General features: G+C 33.2%; 1 protein-coding gene across 36 annotated transcripts in view; it reads right to left on the bottom strand.

Moving 5' to 3' along the window:
- The window catches only part of LRRFIP2 (LRR binding FLII interacting protein 2), a 56,076-nt gene that overhangs the window by 15,873 nt on the left and 21,172 nt on the right, over positions 1 to 19,031 (bottom strand). For 10 of the 36 annotated variants that reach the window (XM_050971750.1, XM_050971752.1, XM_050971760.1 and 7 more), the window contains 7 exons: positions 16,389 to 16,442; positions 10,842 to 10,916; positions 10,058 to 10,105; positions 8,364 to 8,417; positions 3,368 to 3,412; positions 2,548 to 2,661; positions 2,059 to 2,130 (listed from right to left, as the gene is read on the bottom strand). In XM_050971750.1, coding sequence (XP_050827707.1) covers positions 2,059 to 2,130; positions 2,548 to 2,661; positions 3,368 to 3,412; positions 8,364 to 8,417; positions 10,058 to 10,105; positions 10,842 to 10,916; positions 16,389 to 16,442 — 462 coding nt within the window. The remainder of the gene's footprint in view (positions 1 to 2,058; positions 2,131 to 2,547; positions 2,662 to 3,367; positions 3,413 to 8,363; positions 8,418 to 10,057; positions 10,106 to 10,841; positions 10,917 to 16,388; positions 16,443 to 19,031) is intronic. The other 26 variants (XM_050971754.1, XM_050971765.1, XM_050971763.1 and 23 more) reach the window with 12 other exon arrangements.

The raw sequence follows: 19,031 nt of genomic DNA, 5'->3' as shown, positions 1-19,031 counted from the left end.
ATTAAGTACAAGTTGAGAAGTACCACCTTCTTAATTTAAAAAAAAAAACAAACGGTTCCCAAGAATCTCTATGGAATGTGAACTAACCTAGGAAAACATTATTCAGTATTAGCAACAACATAAAATGCAGTTCAATTCTGAAAGTCAAGCATAGATTAAGATCTTACTATTGCACATTGTGCTCTTTGGTAACTCTAATGGATTACAATAAATAATAATCCATTAACCTCGAGTCAGAACAGTAATCATGTGCTGGCAAGCACACAAATTATGAGAGATCCATTCTGAACATATGAAGCAGTCTCACATTACTTGATCTATGCCTCATATGTCTATGTCTAATAATCCTGTAATCTACTACCTTTGAAGTCCTTTCAATACTCATATAACTAAACCAATATAACTAAACCAAAACATAATTCATCTGAACATATTGCTATCAGGTTTAAAGTTTCCTTTAAAGGTAAAAGAGGAAATAACTTCAAAGAGGAAATAACTTTTGCTACACTAAACAGCTCATATTACATATTTTCCCCTTACTATATAATCTAATATATTGTTAAATTGAAGAAATTCAAGCAAGCTAATAAATGCATCATTCTTACATGCTCTAATACAAGAAACATTCATTTAATTCAGTCTCTATATGAATATAAAACCTATGAAAAGTTCTCTTTACTTTTACATGAAACCATTCATAATTAGACAATAGAAAAGAGAACAGAACAAATATTTTGGAAAAGATTTGCAAGCCCCATAATTTTTTGAATTCTGTACCCCTTCAATACAAAACAGTGAAAAGTAGGATTATTTTAAATGTACTGCACTGTTAATTGTGTAAAAATGTAAAAAAGAAAGGCATACATCCCAGTTTAAACAAGTCAAAATACAGACAAATCTCCTGTGAAAGACTATATCTACTACAGGTAGTTAGCTCAGTGTGCTGCTGCAGTACAAACTGCAGACTTCACCCTTGGTAGGGGGAAATGGCAGCAGCTTCCAGCAAGAGCAGTGATCGGGCACTGACCCTTTGCACAACAAGGTGCATGGGAACCTGTGGCACCAGCCAGATAACCAGCCACTCAGAGATACAATGGGAGCCAATGGCTCAGCAGGAAGACCCCACACCCCCATCTGCATGGACTGCGGATACAAAATGGATTGCTTGGTTCAGGGTCCATTCATAGCAGCACCCATCCAGATCTCAAGCTAGTTTTGTGTGACTCTGCCTTGATTAAAGTACTTAGAAAAATCAGATGTCTGAGACTCTGTTATGGGAAATCTATAGCCAAGCCTGTAAGGAAACCTTGACTGACAGTGTGAGAATGGTGCATGTAGCCAGTCTAGCACAGCACCCATTGACTCACTGGAGGGTTTTGCTCCCAGCAGTGAAAGTCTGGAATGGTGGGAATGTGACTACTACGGGGGATGCAGGATTGCCAGACAGGAAAGTTTCCTTAGCACCCATTAGCCTAATGCTGAAAAAAACCATCTGTGATTTAGAGAAAATAATGGGAATAAAAACCAGCATAAATGATTTTTTTAATGGCAAAAAATTAAAACAAAATTAATTTTCTCCTGCAAGCAATATGCCTGCCAAAATTAATTGCAGTACACCTTTCAAAATTATTATTTTGCTTTTGCTTTATAATATTAAGTATTTGCTGAAACTTGGAGGACTAATTCTTAAGTTCTTTGTCATAATGATCTCCCATTTCTTTGTTCCCCATTTAATACCTAGTAATTATTTTGTATATCTGTTTATTTGCTAAAAAACCTCTAAAAATATAAACTGACCACCTCATTATCTTATCAGAAAAAACACCTATATATATAAAAACATCAAAAAACATTAACTCTTCTAACTGTAATCAAATAATAAAAATGCAATCTCATATACATTTTAAGCTGATGCTCTTCATGCATTAAAAATTAGACACATGCTTTAAAGAAATTTAAAAATTTGTTAGTGAAGCCACTCTATGTTAGTGAAATTGGTGACAACTCCATTATGCAAAACACCCACTCAGAATGCATGCTGGGGAGGAGCCCTGATACCTTTAGTTCTTTAAGTCCCTGCATGTATCTCCCTTCTACATCATGTATCTGGTCCTTAAGATCATAGATATCCTGCAGGACATAGGAATGAACCATTGCATAAGAAGTATGGGGAAATAATTTTAAGTTGAAAAAGCATTAAAAGGTTTACATGCACTTTTGTCAAATGACAAAGCCTGCAATAATTCCTAAAAATAAAAATTAATTCACAATTTGACAGAAATTAAGGTTTTGTTAAAACCCTAACTCCAAGACATCTCAAATAAGACAGAATTGTTTGAAATTTGACATAAAGTCTTATCTTAATAAGCTAAACTCTGAAACCATAATTATGAACACAAACAAAGATAAAATACCAAGAAAGTAAAAAAATACTTCGTAACTGAAAATTACATCCTCATAGCATTTTCTTATTATAACAGAAGTTCTGTATTAAAAAACAATCTTCCTATATAAACTAGCTCCAAATTCTCTAAAAATGCAATTCACCCGTAATTCACTGAGGGAGGCATCAGGATCCACCAAACTACTTGCATCTCCACTTCCTCTCCTAGATGAGTTGCCACTCTGAGGAGCTGCACTTACTGAATTGCGAGATGAGGGCTTAAAAAAGGGAAAAACATTGTGTCAGGAATCATATGGTTATTTCTGGTGTACTTGATAATACTCTTTATAAATTTCTTTCAAGTCACAAAACAGTTTTCTCTCTGTTTTTTCTTAGTATTAGTTTACAGACAGTATTTTCCATTGAGTATTTTCCAGCACCTGTGTTTCTTCTTGATAAAATCTTGGTTTCTTGTTGATGACTTAGTGTATCAGAACATTAGAATTTTGAGTCATCTATCCAGAAGATATTCATAAGATGCCTAATACCTGAAATACTGCAGACGTTTACAATATTACTAAATATTTTTACAATATTACTAACTATTATAATTTCTGCCATCCAAGATTCAGAAGAAAGCCTACAATGAGAAGCTATCATAAGGATTTTTATAGCTTTAGCCTCCTAAATTTTAGTATTTCCTTTTAAGTATTTCTCACATGAAAAATAAATAGTATAGAAAATTATTACTGGCCAAAAGTAAACTAAGGAATTAATTTTTTCCCCTCAAGAAATAAAAGGCATAAACCACTAATTCTGGGCAATAAAAAAGTTTATCTAAAAATATTTTTGCAAGCTAACCCTGATAAAAAATACAAAGAATACACAGAATGTATACTTTTTAAATTATTTCAACACTTGCGATTTGTGAATGAACACTGACTTTGAATAATTTTAAAAGTTTTGAAAATTAAAAACTCTTACCCTTGAAAATATTTCTGAATGTGATTTTTCACTCTTTTCTTCCAGCTGTAAGAGAATAGGGAACATGATTACCTTTCGTAATAAGGAACTACCAAATCGGCATCTTTTATTCAAAGAGACTGAGAAATATTTTTAAATGAAACCATTTCAAAAATACCACATGTTAGCATAGCTCAAGACAGGAAAAATAATATTTAGCTTAAAAAATAGTTTTTACCTCAATTGCAGAATAAATGTAAAGAAAAAAGCTTGCAAAGAAAAAAGCCAGAAACCTTTCTTTAAAGTTTCTTAAATGTCATTACCAGTACTGAGCAACAAAACACACTTACTCTTTTAAATTTTAAGTATATTTAAATACATATTTCAAGTAATATTTAAATTTCAAGAGTAATCACTACAATACTAGATGGCATAACAGATACAAAGCTTCATGCAGGTACACTTAGGGCAGTCAGTGACAGCAGGGTGAATACCCTAGTTAACAGAAAACACATCTGTACGTTCACTCTCTTTAGGGTCACCTGTGATTTAATCTCAATAAAACTGGTTCAGGTAAAACCTATAACTTAAGTGTACTAAGTAAAAGCAATCTAAAAAATAATTTCAATTCATATTTTATCTACTGAAGACTAAGGAGAAGAACTACCACACTCCCTTCTTAGGAAACTGCTATTGCAAAATTGTATTGTAGATGTCCACATTTTCTACATTTCTATAAATCAAAATAAGTGGGATTAGACATGTATTTAGTATGGTGTCTCACATATCCTGCTTCTCAAAGAACACCAGTTTTTCTCTATGCCAGAGAAAATAGTTTTGGAAGTCTATTGCAATCACAGAAGAAACAAACACTACTTTATAAGACTTTTCTTTTTCCTCCTATTGTGGTTTCTATAAAAGAAACATTGCTTCTTCATGACAAATTCACTACCTCCAAGGATGTACTGAAATTATAGATTGCAAATATTTGTTACCAGTATTGATCTGAATTATACATTTAGACTAACCTAAATAAAAATATAATTTTTGAATCTAATAATAAATGATGATGATAACACAAGCAACTGAGAAGGCAGCATAACTACCAGTCTCAGCCTCCACATTTCTTTTAGCAGAGCATTAATTTCAGAAAGTCAGCTTTATTATGGCGAAAAAAGTGCTAAAGTTTAAGCTGGAGAAATAATTAGTCTCTCATGATTGAGAATGTACAAATGATAAATAACATGAATTATTACAACTTATACAGCACTGTAACAGTATTAAAATATCATCTCAATGCAAAGTCCCAGAAAGTGGTTGTGAGAGTAGTCTAGCTCTGAGTCTCTCACTGAAAGCAGAACCACAGGCAACAGCTGTGGTTTGATCTAGCAAAATGTCACCAGCTCCTGAAGACAGAGGCTCTACAGCCTTGCTGTAACCTGGCAGACTGCAACAATAATGTCCTTGTGGAGCTTCTTGGAGTGTCTGGTCTGAACTCCCGAACTGCAGTGTGAGGTTGCTGGCCCTTGTTGCACTGCTTGGCAAGGGTACAAAGACTTTGGCTCTCACCTAAGCAAGCAATTACACACTGCTGATCACCATATACCATTCCTTTTGCTCAACTAAATAAACACAGTGCTCTCAGCCTCTCTGCCTACCTACTGTATCTGCTAACCTTAAATGCTATTTCAAAAGATATATCTAAGAACAGAAGTTTGCCTTTTACTCCATGCTATTAAACACAAAAGTTTTGCCTGCAAGTAATAAGAATTTTTAGAAGTTACAGCATCAAGAAAGGGAAGGTGGCTAGGTTTGGTATAAACAATGTTCAGCCTAAAGGGAGCTGCACAGGAAAACCATCATGATAATTTTCCTGTAACATGATCTGTTGATTGACATGGGATTCTGTAGAAGTGCATAGCCAGCAAGGAGTGCTTCAGTAATAGATTTTGAAAAAATCTCATAAGGGATGAAGGAACACTAAAATGCACTAATGCAGGCAGAGTTCTAAGTATTTTTGCCACAAAAAGAAGTAATAGTATTCCAAAAGTACACAAAAACCTTCCTAGCACAATTAATTTCCATAAGAAAAAAATGTAATATATTTGGGTCTTTAAAAGATTGTTAAGCTTATCACACACACACACAAAATTGTGAAGTGTTACACTTGTCACATGCTTCTAGCAACAGACAAAATCTCCTTTAAAATAAGGAGCATGCTTTTTAAAATTTCACTCAGTACATTTTTAGATGAAAACAAGCCCCAACTCCATAATAAACCAATTTGCAACTAAGTAATTTAGAATGCTTTAACAGTTTTTCCTCTTTCAGAGTATGAAAAGAAAATCCATGGTTTTGCTGTATTCACCACAGTGTAAATAAAAGCATTACACTCACACTATTCAAAACTTGGCCATAATCTGCATCGGAAACAATGCTTCCCCTGTGGTTGGAACGACTGAAATTATCAGCAGTAGTTTCACTTTGATAAGAAAAATCAGAGAACTTCAAAAGATAAGGAGAAGGTGAAAGATAACTGAAGACGATACCACTGAATGAACAAAAGTTTATTAAAAACTAAAAAATCCTACCTTAAATCTCCATTATTGCACTAAAAACAATGAACATTTATTATTGATTCATCTTCTTCAATTAGCATAATATTAAAAAACCATAAATCACATTAAAAAGGGTTTGGTATTAATTTAAGGTCAAACACAAACTACAAAAATTTTAAAAAGTTTGCAGATCATAAAAGACAGATCATACAAACTGATAAATAAAAAATATTTTTCTCTACAAATGTTGTCTTTTTTCAAATCAACCCAAATCCAACAGTGCTAGCTATAATCTAGGCTTCTTCTCATTGCTAAGTCTAAGACATCTTACACTAGAAGGCAAAGTTACTCCCCAAAGATGTATGCCAGACTAGCACCTAAAAGGTGGGGAAAAATGCTAGTGTGACACATTTCTTGTTAAAAAAGGCAAAATATATCTAAGCACAATTACATCTGCCATGGGAATTCAAGTGAAATACTCAACTGAGAAACATTATGCAAGTAAAACACAGTATTAAATGGGAAGAGTGGGTTTATCATAACCTGATTGATAACATTCTACTTCAAAAAGCAGAAAGTTAAAACTAAATACAATCTTCACGGTGAAAGTGATTATAGGAAGAAAATCCTTCTATGAATAGTTTGAAAATATATTGTCCTTATTCAATTCTCACCATTTAAAAAAAATTCTTTATACTTGATGTATGTGATTAAAACCTAGCAAGATGTCTAAAAGTTACATATATAACTGGTATACAAAAACCAGTTTACTGATGAACACCTGGCTCAGATTATGCTATTTTAGGACTACAGAATTTGTATTTGTTGTCACTGCTATGTTATGTTTTATTTCTCTGACAACAAATTTTCCAGCTATTTTTCAGCCACATCTATATTTAAACTAGCATCTTAATTTTCATTAAACGTAGGTAAATTTTGATAGTTGGAAATTTGGCTAAACTTTCCTATTACACTTGCATTTCACAAAGTATAGAGATACTGAAGAGAATTCTTATTTATTATGGTTACAGCAAAAGAACAACTCGGGCTACAATCTATGACACTATTGGTCTGTCATTCAAAATCCACTTTTCTTTGCTGTTGAGAGGTCCATATACCTAATAAACCTTGCTGTCCCTCCTTCTATACTTTTTGTAGTCCTAGTATCTTTCCCAATGGGTTCATCAAAACTGATACATTTTAAGATGGAGAAGCATCATACAGTTTCTCACAAGCATTTGCTACCTTTTAGATCTCTCCTACTTGCTCTTCTGATTTTCAGAGAGAACTAAGCTGACTTCAAATGCATTATCCAGAATAAAACCAAAACACAAGCCACAGAAACAGTAGGAAATTAATGTTAAATTATTCATAAGATTTTTACCTCATCTGCTTTTCAGGATTATTTCATTAAACAAATGCTTTGAACTCTATTAAGCATTCACTAGTTCACTAGTTTGAGTGAATGTACCTTGGCATGACTGGTATAACAGTGAGATCCTTTATATATTATATATATATATATATATATATATATATATATATATATATATATTCCTATACATCTTAAAGTATATACTTTTAAGAAATTATCTCAGTGTTAAGAAAATCTAAGGAGACAAGTAGCATTTTCACAATGCGAGAGACTATATATGTATGTCAATACCTGTTACATTTTAGAATTTCATAAAGCAACAGCAAAAAATATCTTTTCCCTACACTCTCAAAAATTCACTCTGATATCTCTTGTAGCTAAAAACATTAGTTTCTGACAAATGTGGCTTTATTTGTTTAGTACATGTAACACTGTTAATACGTGAGAAATTTTAAGGACTGAACATTTCAATTTAGCCCATACTAGAACACTGATAACTTCTTTTGTTTTGTGTGGTGTGACAAATGAGCAGCTATATCAATTAAACTTAGACAATTGTTCTGTGGCAGAAGCAAAACAAAACTCTTTAAAATCACTTTGCAGCACAAAGAGCCAAGTTTAGAATGACACTTTTAATACAATACAGACCCAGAAACAATTTTTTCTCATTTTGGATACTGATTATCATAAAAATGAGCAAACTTCTTACTGCATGATATAACAGTTTCCATTAATCCTCTTCCCCAAAAGAAAGACTTTTCCACATGTACTCTAGTGTGTTTCATGTGCTTGCCCCATCTATGACATAGGGTGGTAACCCCAACAATGAGCTATACTTCAGTTACTAGTTGTTTATTACAAACATTGAAAAGATATTTAGAAAAACAAATTCATTCTACAGCTTACTGTCTTACTGCTAAAAATTTACATCTTGCTAAAAATCACATCTCTGAAAAATCAAAACTTCTTATGCAGAATGGAAAATCAAATCTGTGTGTTGGTCAGTGAAACCAAGTGGACATACTCGTAACTGCTGATATGTTAATATCAAAGCATTCATCAAATCGTGCACAGGAATGCTCACCACAGGACTACTTCGGACTGAGCTTGTTCTTGAAGAATAACTGCATTCAGATGGCTAAAGAAAAGTTATGAAGGACACTTTCACAACTTTCATAGATTTTTGTCTGCAGAAAACAAAGATAATGAAAGAAACAACCAGAGGCCTATTACACTAAGAGTGCAAGAACTATTTGAATTATGTCATCCATTACCACACAACAAGGCCTGAGAAAGAAGAAATGAAATACCATGTATATCCAGTCTCAGCCATTATCATGCCACACTCAGACGTTGTAATTCCTATGCACAGTCATGTACTCTCTTATCCTATCTATGTATTTCCTGTAGCATACTTTTTGTGTAAAAAAAATTTTTTTAAGATTCTCAGCAGCATTTACTATTACTTCAAGACACGTCTATTTCCATGTGTCACTAAGAATTCCCTTAAAAAATAGCCAAATAGTTAAAAAAAAAATCAAATCTTAACTAGCTGCATGATTAAATTAAACATTTAAATTGTAATTTGGTTTTAACTGCTAGGAAGCCTGCAGAAGTTTTAACACATCCTGGGAACTGAAGCTATGCAGTTCACTAAGTGACTTTATTTTACAGTCATTCGTGCACATTCTCCTGAGAGAGTTATGTTTAAAGGTGCAAGGCTGAAATCTATTTATGCTGTATATAATAAAAGCAGCTCTGAGAAACACAACTTAAAAAGAAAAAAAATTACCATTTCATACTGCTTTGCCCCTCCCTATGAAGAAACCTCCAGCAGAAAGTAGAATTATGTACGTATCCAAGTTATATGTAATAGCAGTCTTCATTGTACTGTTCTCTCACTGAACCTTCTAACATTTTCTTGAGAGCATACACAAAGCCAAAAAAGGTAAATCATCTATTTGTAATCCAAGTGCAAAAGATGATCTCACTAACTAATTAAAAATGCTACATAATATTTGATAGTTTTTTTACATAAGTTTAGCATGTCTCTAAATGGCAATGTAAGATAGATCTGAACTACTATAGCAGCTAAAGGCTTAAAGTTTCAGACGTTCATGCCAACTTTTAAAGACAACTTTTTTAGAGCTACCTTAGCCATTCTTATGGCACTACTAGCTACTCTTGATTTTGTAAAGATGCAGATTAGGTTTTTATGCTATTGCATTTTTTTATGTTTATTAAGTTTAAATATGGCATCCTATTTAAAAGTATTCAAGGTGTATTTACCGCAAACTTCAGTAATCTCCTGATTTCCATCCAAATGCTTAACTTTTTAAAATACTGGTTTGGTATTATACATGCAGTTGTTACTTAGTATGCTTGAATTAACTTATTCTAACCCCAGTGTTCTTCAACATCATTGTTGCATTCACCAACTTTATGCTTGCCTGTAAAAAGAGTAGTAAAACAGCAACTACTAAAATACTTTAAAGAGGCAATTTAACAACATTACGAAAATTAAACTGAATGCCTCCATAAAATTATACACAGAAAATGCAACTCTAAAAATATTTTTTAAATGCACATGTAATATTGTCAAACCTCATGGCCATACAATACAAATTTAAGGCAACTATGCATATGGTGCTTACAAAATACTTCTTATCAAACCAGTGTTTAAAGGAGACAACTATGAAGAAAAGTGTAATTTTTTATTTATATTGGGCCATTCAGACATCTAAAGATAAGTAAGATATTGTTTTATATTGTACTAACCCTGTAAATCCTAGCTGGTGCCACTGGATCACTGTATAGAGAAGATGACTATAATGTGAAGAACAGAACAAGTCAGAAATACTTTTTCTGCATGCATACATTTTTAAATTTATGTTCTATATTCCACTAAAGTCCTAAAGATTTAAATACTAAATTTTATTCTATCTATAGTAGACAGAAACTTTCAGGAAGGGTGGAAGAGCCTCCAAGAAAACATCTTTGAAATAAATTTAAATTATCAAACCAGTCCAGTATTTTTTCAAGTAGATTTGTGGAAGAGAGTGAAGAAATTAAGTAGTTCTCAAATAACATGTCAGTTTTCTCTAGCTAGTTATTTAAACCTGGCCATGACTACAGCTGCAGGTACTAGAAAATATTACTCATCTCATGATACATCAGTATTTTATAATTTATATTAAGATGGAAAAAAGTACTGCAATGGTGCTAAACACTTTAGACTTTGTTTTGTTGTTTGTAAAAAACAGGAATTTGAAACAGCAACTGTCACAGCTGTCAGTCGTTTTTTGTATATCGAATAGAATCATGAAACAGAAGTTATTTTAAATTTAAAACCTCACATGCAGAACAGCGTAATCCACATGTTACACATTAATTTTATAAAACACAACCCTTACGAGCAAAAAATACAACTGTTACCACTTTTAACTGTAATAATTGCAAGTGTCATAGAGAGATAAGTTAGTGTCATATGGCATAAGTAAGCAAAACCACATATACATACTTTCTATAAATAATCAAATTAATATAGAAAGAGGAGACAGACCCAAACATGGTAGGAAGGAACTGGTTTACTATATCCAAGGCTGCTATAATTTCTTTGATCATAGTAAATTCCACTCTGAGGGGTGAGGAAGAAAAGAAGAGAGAAAACAGCAGTTGCATCTCTAGATCTTGCAAATGAAAGTTTTATCTTAACATTACCCAAGTGTTCCCAAGCTTAGACCTTGTGCAGAATGCTGTAAAGTTTTCCCTAATGTTGACACCAAATCCATTTAACTTTCTTAAGCAAGTAAATAATATAAGCCTCAAAACTACTATGTACTTTGTATATCATCCTTAACTGTATTTCTAATGCCGTGCTCAAACAAAATAGTAAATAATTTTGGTATTTTTCCTCCATAATAAAATAAAAATTCCAAAAGCTTGACAAGTGCAGCAAGAAATACATGAAAAACATAATTTAAAAGACTTGTTAATAATTAGTACAATTATTTACTTTATCCTTTTTACATTAGATACCATTATGAATCAAAGCATTTTGGGGAGAGAGGACAGAAATCCCTAATACTTGACTTGGGGCTGGGTGTTTATGTGACAGTAGCATAGCCTGTACCCTATCACTATTCTTTATGTCAAGTGCACATACTGAAAGTCTAGCAATTGTATCTTGGCTTATTTCTGTTGGGTTTTGACTCTCTACAGAAATTGCATTTATATGCACATGTAAGGCAAAAATTCATACACACATACAAAAAAGAAAAACCAGACAGATAAAAACATGACAAAAAGTAGTGCCTGCAGAATAAAGCATTTCTTATCTTAATAGGCAACACAAGGCAGAAATATTCATATTGATTATTTGTTTAGGAACTAAGGGAACAGGAAAATAGCCCTTCAAAAGCACATGGAGAAATGCTGTAATACAATACTAAGTAAACACAAAATTACTTTAGCCTAGTCTCAACACAAGCATCCACTCCTGTTCTGATCACCCCCAACCCCTAATTCATCAGTACCAAAAACTGTCTGAAAAATTACATCCAAAATATTTCATTTATTGACACTATATTCACATGAAAACACCAAACCTTCTGGAATGGTTTTTGCACAATCAAAATAATCCTTATGCCTTTCTCAATAAGTCACTGGATTAACATCAAGGTCTATGGCAAATTCAATCTGCTGCACACCTACATTTAAAATGTTTCTAACTATCTGATAGAGGACAAAGCAGGACTAAGAACACATAGCTCCATCCCAACTGAATAAACTTTAATCCAGAGAAGTGCCACCTTTAAATAGTTCCTTTACCAGGCCTCTAGCAAAACAAGATTTCTATTCAGCTGATTCAATTGATGGTATTGTACTGATATGAAAACAGTTTCAAACACAAATTGGAGGTCAGAATCTGATCAATATGAGGGGTTTTTTTTCCCCCTAGAAACATTTATGCAAATGTCAGGAAGATAATAATTTTACCCATGATGCTACACGCTTAGTATATTTATAAGGAATATTATACTAGAAAAGTACCCAATAAACTTTTATGGGAATAAAGAACTTTCTCCTTTGAACTTTGAAGTTAACTGTAAGCATGACTCTAAGAATTAAATTTAGAGAATTAATACCACTATATAACAGCATCTTCAATCTTAAAATACAAAGAAGACAGACAAAAGGATTTAAGGATTTTATAACCTTAAGCAGAAACAACACAGAAAATTCTAACTACGCTTCTATCACTGTGTTAAAAAAACCTGGTAATTGAAACTATAATCAACCCTATTCTCATTAATATAGGCTTGGCTTAAAGCTAGTGCTCACATCTCACAGAAGAATTTAAACCAATAAACAAACTAAAAAAGCTTAACAATACAGAATAATTTAAGCACTATATTGTGCTTCCTTATCTGCTAGCTAATTCAGATAACACTGCTATTTAAACAAATACAGCTTTTTAAGCTGCTTAAATATTCCTTTTGGTGGTACTTGATACTTGCCTCTTCTTAAGAGACACAGATTTTATGTGGCATAATACCACTGAGAATGTGATGCCGTCTACTGTCACTTCATAAAAATATGACAGATGTCTTTTAAGTAAAGATACACAAACTAGCTGCTTATTCTCTGGACTGAAATAACTTTCCATTAGATTAAGTTAAAGTTTCTATGTGGTAATGTAGAATACAAAGAGATGCACACACACTTTTTCCACCAATGATGTCCTCCAAGTCTAATTTGTATGACACTTCACTACAAAGTTTAGAAAAAACAATACTAGAAAGTGCTTGCTGTAAGACAGGTGTCTTTTCTCCCTGAAAAAAATTACACATGTAGGCTACAGAAAGTGTTAGAATTACATAACTATTCTACATCTGAACATGTGATAGTAAAAATTTATATACTTTTTAAAGTCAAGAATTTAAAGTCACTAGTTAGTACCATTACACCTTAGAAACAAAGCACAAAACCAGTCTTCCCTCAAAGAGATGCAAAGTATTAACATACAGGGACCAAATATCTTGCAGATCTATCCTTAGTGTTGTCATACTAAAGCAAAAGAAAATCAAATAAAGTGAAAATGACAATGTTAAAAAAAATAAACAGCTTTTATTTCAAAGAATGACTAAAAAAACTTACAAGAAAATTACAAGAAACCATATTCTAATAATGAAAATTTAAACATTAAGAAATATCCATTTATCCAGATCTGAAGTGCTTTCTGAGGCTGGACCACTTTGGACAGCACTACGCTTTGTGAATTATTTAATGTGACTTTAGTAATACAATTTTAAATAATTAAGCCAAGTCTTACATGGTAGATTTCATTAAGCTGAGACAGTATTTACAAGGTTATGTAACAAAAGGCTCATCTCCACACAGGCAAAGCACTCTAAAGGAACATCAGCCAGCCCCACTGTTGAGCTGTGCAACTCCCCATGATGCAATGACTTTCCATGACACCTTACAGGCTCGGGAAGGTCACTGCCTGTGGGGTAAAGGGCATGAAAGACCTTACAGGAGGAAAGGGAAATAGCAATTTTGTGATCAGGGAGGAATTAAAGGTGGGAATAGAGGAATTAAGTGTTTTCAGGAGGAGCAAATGTGTGAAAAAGAAGGAACAGTGTCATGAAAGGGCCAGCTATGTGTAAAGAGAATGAGAGTCTACCAGAGTTGGCAACTCTTAAGAATACTAATAAAAACAGCTTTGTAATAATAGCTTAGCAAGTGTCCCATGTTTCTTGTCACTCAGTAACAGCAAAATTTGTGAAGTTTATACATCTTTTTTTCAACTTAGAAAATTTTAATTTTCACAGCAAATTTGTTTTTTTCAGTTCATTTAAAAATTTCCCAGATATTTTGACTGTAGGTAATGTGCAATACAATATGTAATTTAATATCAACCCAAGCCAACATAAAAAAACCCTGAAGGTAGTTTGAAAATATTACATTTTATCATAGTAGCATGCTGGAGTATTGCCCAGTATAATTTCCAAAATGGGGAGTAATTCAAGGAGGACTTCAAGAAAAAATATTTTTGTCTATTGTTACATCTGAAAATTTCTTCTAGACATCAGATTAACACCAGAAATTCCCCAGATTTAGATTTTATATTTGTTTATAAGTTAATATAGCCCAAATTTAGCTAAAATTATTTCATACTATATTCATATTATCTCAATAGTTCTAACACATCCTATATTAACAATATATTACATGATATTTTAATATTGTAAATGTAATTTATAGACTATGGTCCTTTTTGTGTTACTAAAAGTATTACCTAAAGGACCCATAAGTCACTGGATCAGTTTTAATCAACTTAACTATTTATTTTTTCAAAACAATTTTTGTCTCTAATTATTACCTCCAATAAGCAACCTTGCTACAGAATGAAGACAGATCACTCAGACACTTATTATCCCTACACTTAACTTAAACTGTTAATAGTTAAAAAAGGTATAACAGTCTACTAAAAAACATTTAACTTGCCTAAACTAGGAATACCACAAATATACAGAAATACCCATTACTGAAAAGGCAAGCTTTCTGTATTTCAGCCTTGTCTGTTGCTCTAAAATCACAACATAAAAGAGAAAAATGTCTCCTGTTGTAACTTTTAATAACACATTTGTACCTGTCAATGCTGATGGACAAGCTTTTCCATTTTATTTTAGTTCTGTGTTGGGGACATTGGGAGAGAGCAACTGAAGAGATTACTTCCCTTCACACCTCTAAATGGTTTTTCTTTCAGCTCTCACATTTGCTATCACAAAGTACTTGATTACATCAATCATTGCAGCAATACCATTAATACTATGTTCTATAAGCATGCTCTCACCAAACTACTGCTTTGGTAAGCAGGCACAGAAAATGTTACAATGTGAACACATCACACTAAGTAAAAAGCATGCTCATTCCAAGTTACACACCACAAGAGCTCTCCTTTTGGAGGTACTTGCTCTGCTCCTGTGAGATGCACTGACATCTGAGGAACTCTTGAGAATGAAATTATAAAAATACATTAAGATATGAAATAAGTTTTAAAATTTAATTCTATTACTCTTCATTAAATGACAGAAAAGAACCAAGGCAGTCAAAGAAATTCTAAGTAAACCCCCAAAAATGAGCTTAGTTATCTGCCCAATTCAAACCCTCTTGTTTAGACATCAGCCAATTACTTAATCTTAGCATATTTGCTATGTCAACCAAGACAAGAGCAGATCTGAGCCAATCTATACCAGCTCACAAGTTTCTAAGAGTTGCACATAGCATATTTTACACGTTTTCTTGATAAAGCATTTACTGTTCAAAATCATTTTGTAAAAATATATGTGCAGCAAATTTCAGAAATACTTAACAATAGGACTTGCATGACACTACACAAAATTCAGTTAATCAAAAACTACATTTAATTGCAAAGACCTCTTAGCAAGTGACAATGACCTGATTTTACAAAGAAACAGCTCATTCCAGCTTCCAAAATACATAAAACCAACCCTTTTATTTCAGTAATTTGTCCCTTTCCTGGCCTGTATACCCAGATCAACGACCAGCTGATTTCTAGGCAGATCCAAGTCCAGGAAAATGTTACCATAAACTCAATAAAACTGTTCCTTAGCAATATTTATATGGCTCAAGATGATATAAAAGAGCCTATACAAAAAATATTTCTGTTAGCAGTCTTTGGGATACCTTACATCATTCGGCTAAATATTTTGCCATTAATGAATGATATATTCCCACCTTCTCCAAGAAAGAGAATCTTGCACCATACCAAACTCTTCTTCAAACTGTGTCTTTTCTTTCACAAATACTACAGACACACAGTAATGCTCAAAGTGCAAGAAAAGACTGGAAGACTGAAACACAAAAATAAACTACCTTTTTAACATTGATGGAAATAAAACACCAAATGAACTTAAACATTATATGTGACTTAAAATGACTAAAACTGCAAATACTTATGAGACTTGAAGCTTCATCCTCTCCATTAGAAAAAGAAACCAGAACCCAAACCCTTTTTTCCTTTGGTTTGGTTTCTGAAGGCTGTGATCAAAAAGAAAAAGTATACAGTTTGAACACAAACCAAATGTGAATGTCGACTGGGCTGGTGAGAGTATCTGGCTCTCTCTGCATCTTCCTGAGAAAGAAGAAATGCAGAGTTATTTCATACAGAAGGAATAAAAACCCTGACACCATACCAGGAAGCCAAAGTGAGCAACATGCTGTTAGCACTTTCAATGCTATGTGTCATTTTGAATAATCCAGGGTGGCAAGTAAACTCACTCAAGTCAGAAGAGCTCATTTCACCTGATTTGGGTAAGTATGCCAAAATACCACATTAGGGAATATAAGTAAAGCAGGTTAATATAATTAATAATTAGTGTTCAGTAGTGAGTTAGCCTTTCTTATGATTAATATATTAATACAGAAAAAAAGCACAAAACTACATAAATTAAGAAATAAAAGTAACAATAGAGAGCTTTACAAAATGTCAAGTACACTAGCAAGAAATGTACCATATAATTACTCCATTCAGATTTTAAGTAATTTACAAAGTTATTTGAGCCCGAAGAGAAATTATTATTCTCAGCTGCCTCATATATATTTTGCATTTTTTTCTCTATTAGAGGAACAAAGCTTCTTAAAGAAATTGACCAGTTTTAAGTTCTACAGCTAGTTTTGCTACACAGTGACAGTGAAAATAATAACTCAATATCTGAGTGATGACAACTAGCTAAGGAACCTTAGTATCTTTTTTTTTCTGTTTAAAGATGAGAGAATGTTCATTTTGGTTCACACAAAAGAATATGTGAAAGAAGCAAGACAAAAATCACAACTAATTTAAAATCAAAACATATTTCACATGCCATAAGCATCTCAGATTGTTACAGTATAAAAACATGGTAAGAAAAATCTTAATTTAAAAATTATCCCATTTGGAGACTACAACACAGTTCTAAAAGTAGGAATTGTTCCTTAAATTACCTATTTCCTACAGTTTTCAATATATTGAACTATTCTAAAGATTGTAAGCCAGTTATTTATAGAATTAAAGGCTTTGCCTCCAGATCATAGATGCGTATCTAAAGACTGGATTTCTTATTGCTTATGGTCACATGGTTGTCATCTGCATTTTCACTGGATACATTAATTTGTTTAAAACTATTTTACAACTATTTAGTATTGGCCTATTTAAAATTCTGCCAGAGAATTGCCATGAGGGGAGTGTAGGTTCATAATGACATTTTAGTCTTCCTCTCTATACTGTTTGTTTTGAAGTTTAAAATGAATGCTCAAGCTATTTAACTTTTCAACACAATATAGTTAGATCATTGCCAATTTTAAATATTCTTTGTATCTCTGGTATAAATGGAGAAGTATCTCTTAGTAACATCTGCAGCAGGCAAGAAGAAAGTTTGCTACTTTTATACAAGATTCCTCTTAATTGCTGGGTAACAAGTCTCTTCCTGACATTCCATCAGAAAATAGAAAGCCTGCGTTAAATGTTCAGCATATTCAGGTCAAAGGATTACGCACTACAGTGCGTATTGCAAACAGATAGGTGCTGCTGGTATCTCAAGCTTGATTTCTAAAAGTTCAAGTTTGAACTATGCATGTTATCCAATACAGAGGTTATATCTCTCAACCCAAGAAAGGAGCACACATCTGTTTAGAAATCTCCTGCAGATGTACCCCTTAGGACTGCAAAAGGAAGGTGGCATTCCGTTAATTGGCATTAATTTTGAGTGAGATTCCTCACAAATACCATGTTTTAAAAACCCTTGATCTCAAGCAAAAAAAACCTTCAAAGGTACATTCCCCCAAGAAATACAGAAACTATGCTTGAGAACATGAGAACTAATGTATACACAAATATCAGATAGGCAAAGAGACAATAAAGAGTGAATATAACTTTGCAAATAAAATTCTAATGCCAGTCTTAGGATTTCTCAACAGATATTAATTGCCATTGTAGTTTTAACTATTTAAAATGATGGCTAGTCTCAGCATGTATTACTTAAACCTTGGTAATTAAAAACGTTCCCACAGTGAACACTTTCCTAAAAGCCAGAAAAACCCTTGACATCTCCCACATACCCTTTTAAGAGGTTATGAATTTTGTGAAAGGAACCCTCTAAAGAAACTTTGCAATTAAGTCAGTCTCACTCCAGTGCTGGGTAAAATCATGGAAAATCCTATTCTGGGAGGTACTGAAAAACACCTGGGGGAAACTCAGTCAATGGTCACAGATAGGATGGCTTCATGAGGGGAAACTCCTGCTTGTCAAACCTCATTTTGTTATACAACAGAGTGATCCACCTAAGTGACTTAGGAGAGTTGGTAGATTGTATCTTTTTTTACTTCAGTAAAGCTTTTGATACCATCTCTCACAGGATCCTTCAAGACAAAGCTACCCGCACACAGCTGAATAACCATGTTATACAATGAATGAGCAACTGGCTAACATGTTGGGCACAAAGGCTTGTAGTGAAGGGGGTGACATCAAACTGGCACCAGGTCACTGGTAGGGTTCCACAGGCTCATCTTAGGCCTAGGTCTCCTTATAAATTACTTGGATGCGGAACTCAAGGAATACTAAGTTTGTCGATGACACCAAATGGGAGGAGCTTGAGGGCAGGGAGGTCCCACAGCAAGGCCGTGGCAAATCAGAGAGATGGGCAACAACCACCAACCATAGTGTCTTGGTTTGAAAGACAGGTGCCTG

The sequence above is a fragment of the Serinus canaria genome, chromosome 2, assembly GCF_022539315.1.
Source record: "Serinus canaria isolate serCan28SL12 chromosome 2, serCan2020, whole genome shotgun sequence".
Taxonomy (NCBI): domain Eukaryota; kingdom Metazoa; phylum Chordata; class Aves; order Passeriformes; family Fringillidae; genus Serinus; species Serinus canaria.
Note: the sequence above shows the minus strand (reverse complement) of the source record. Positions and strands in the feature narration are given on the sequence as shown.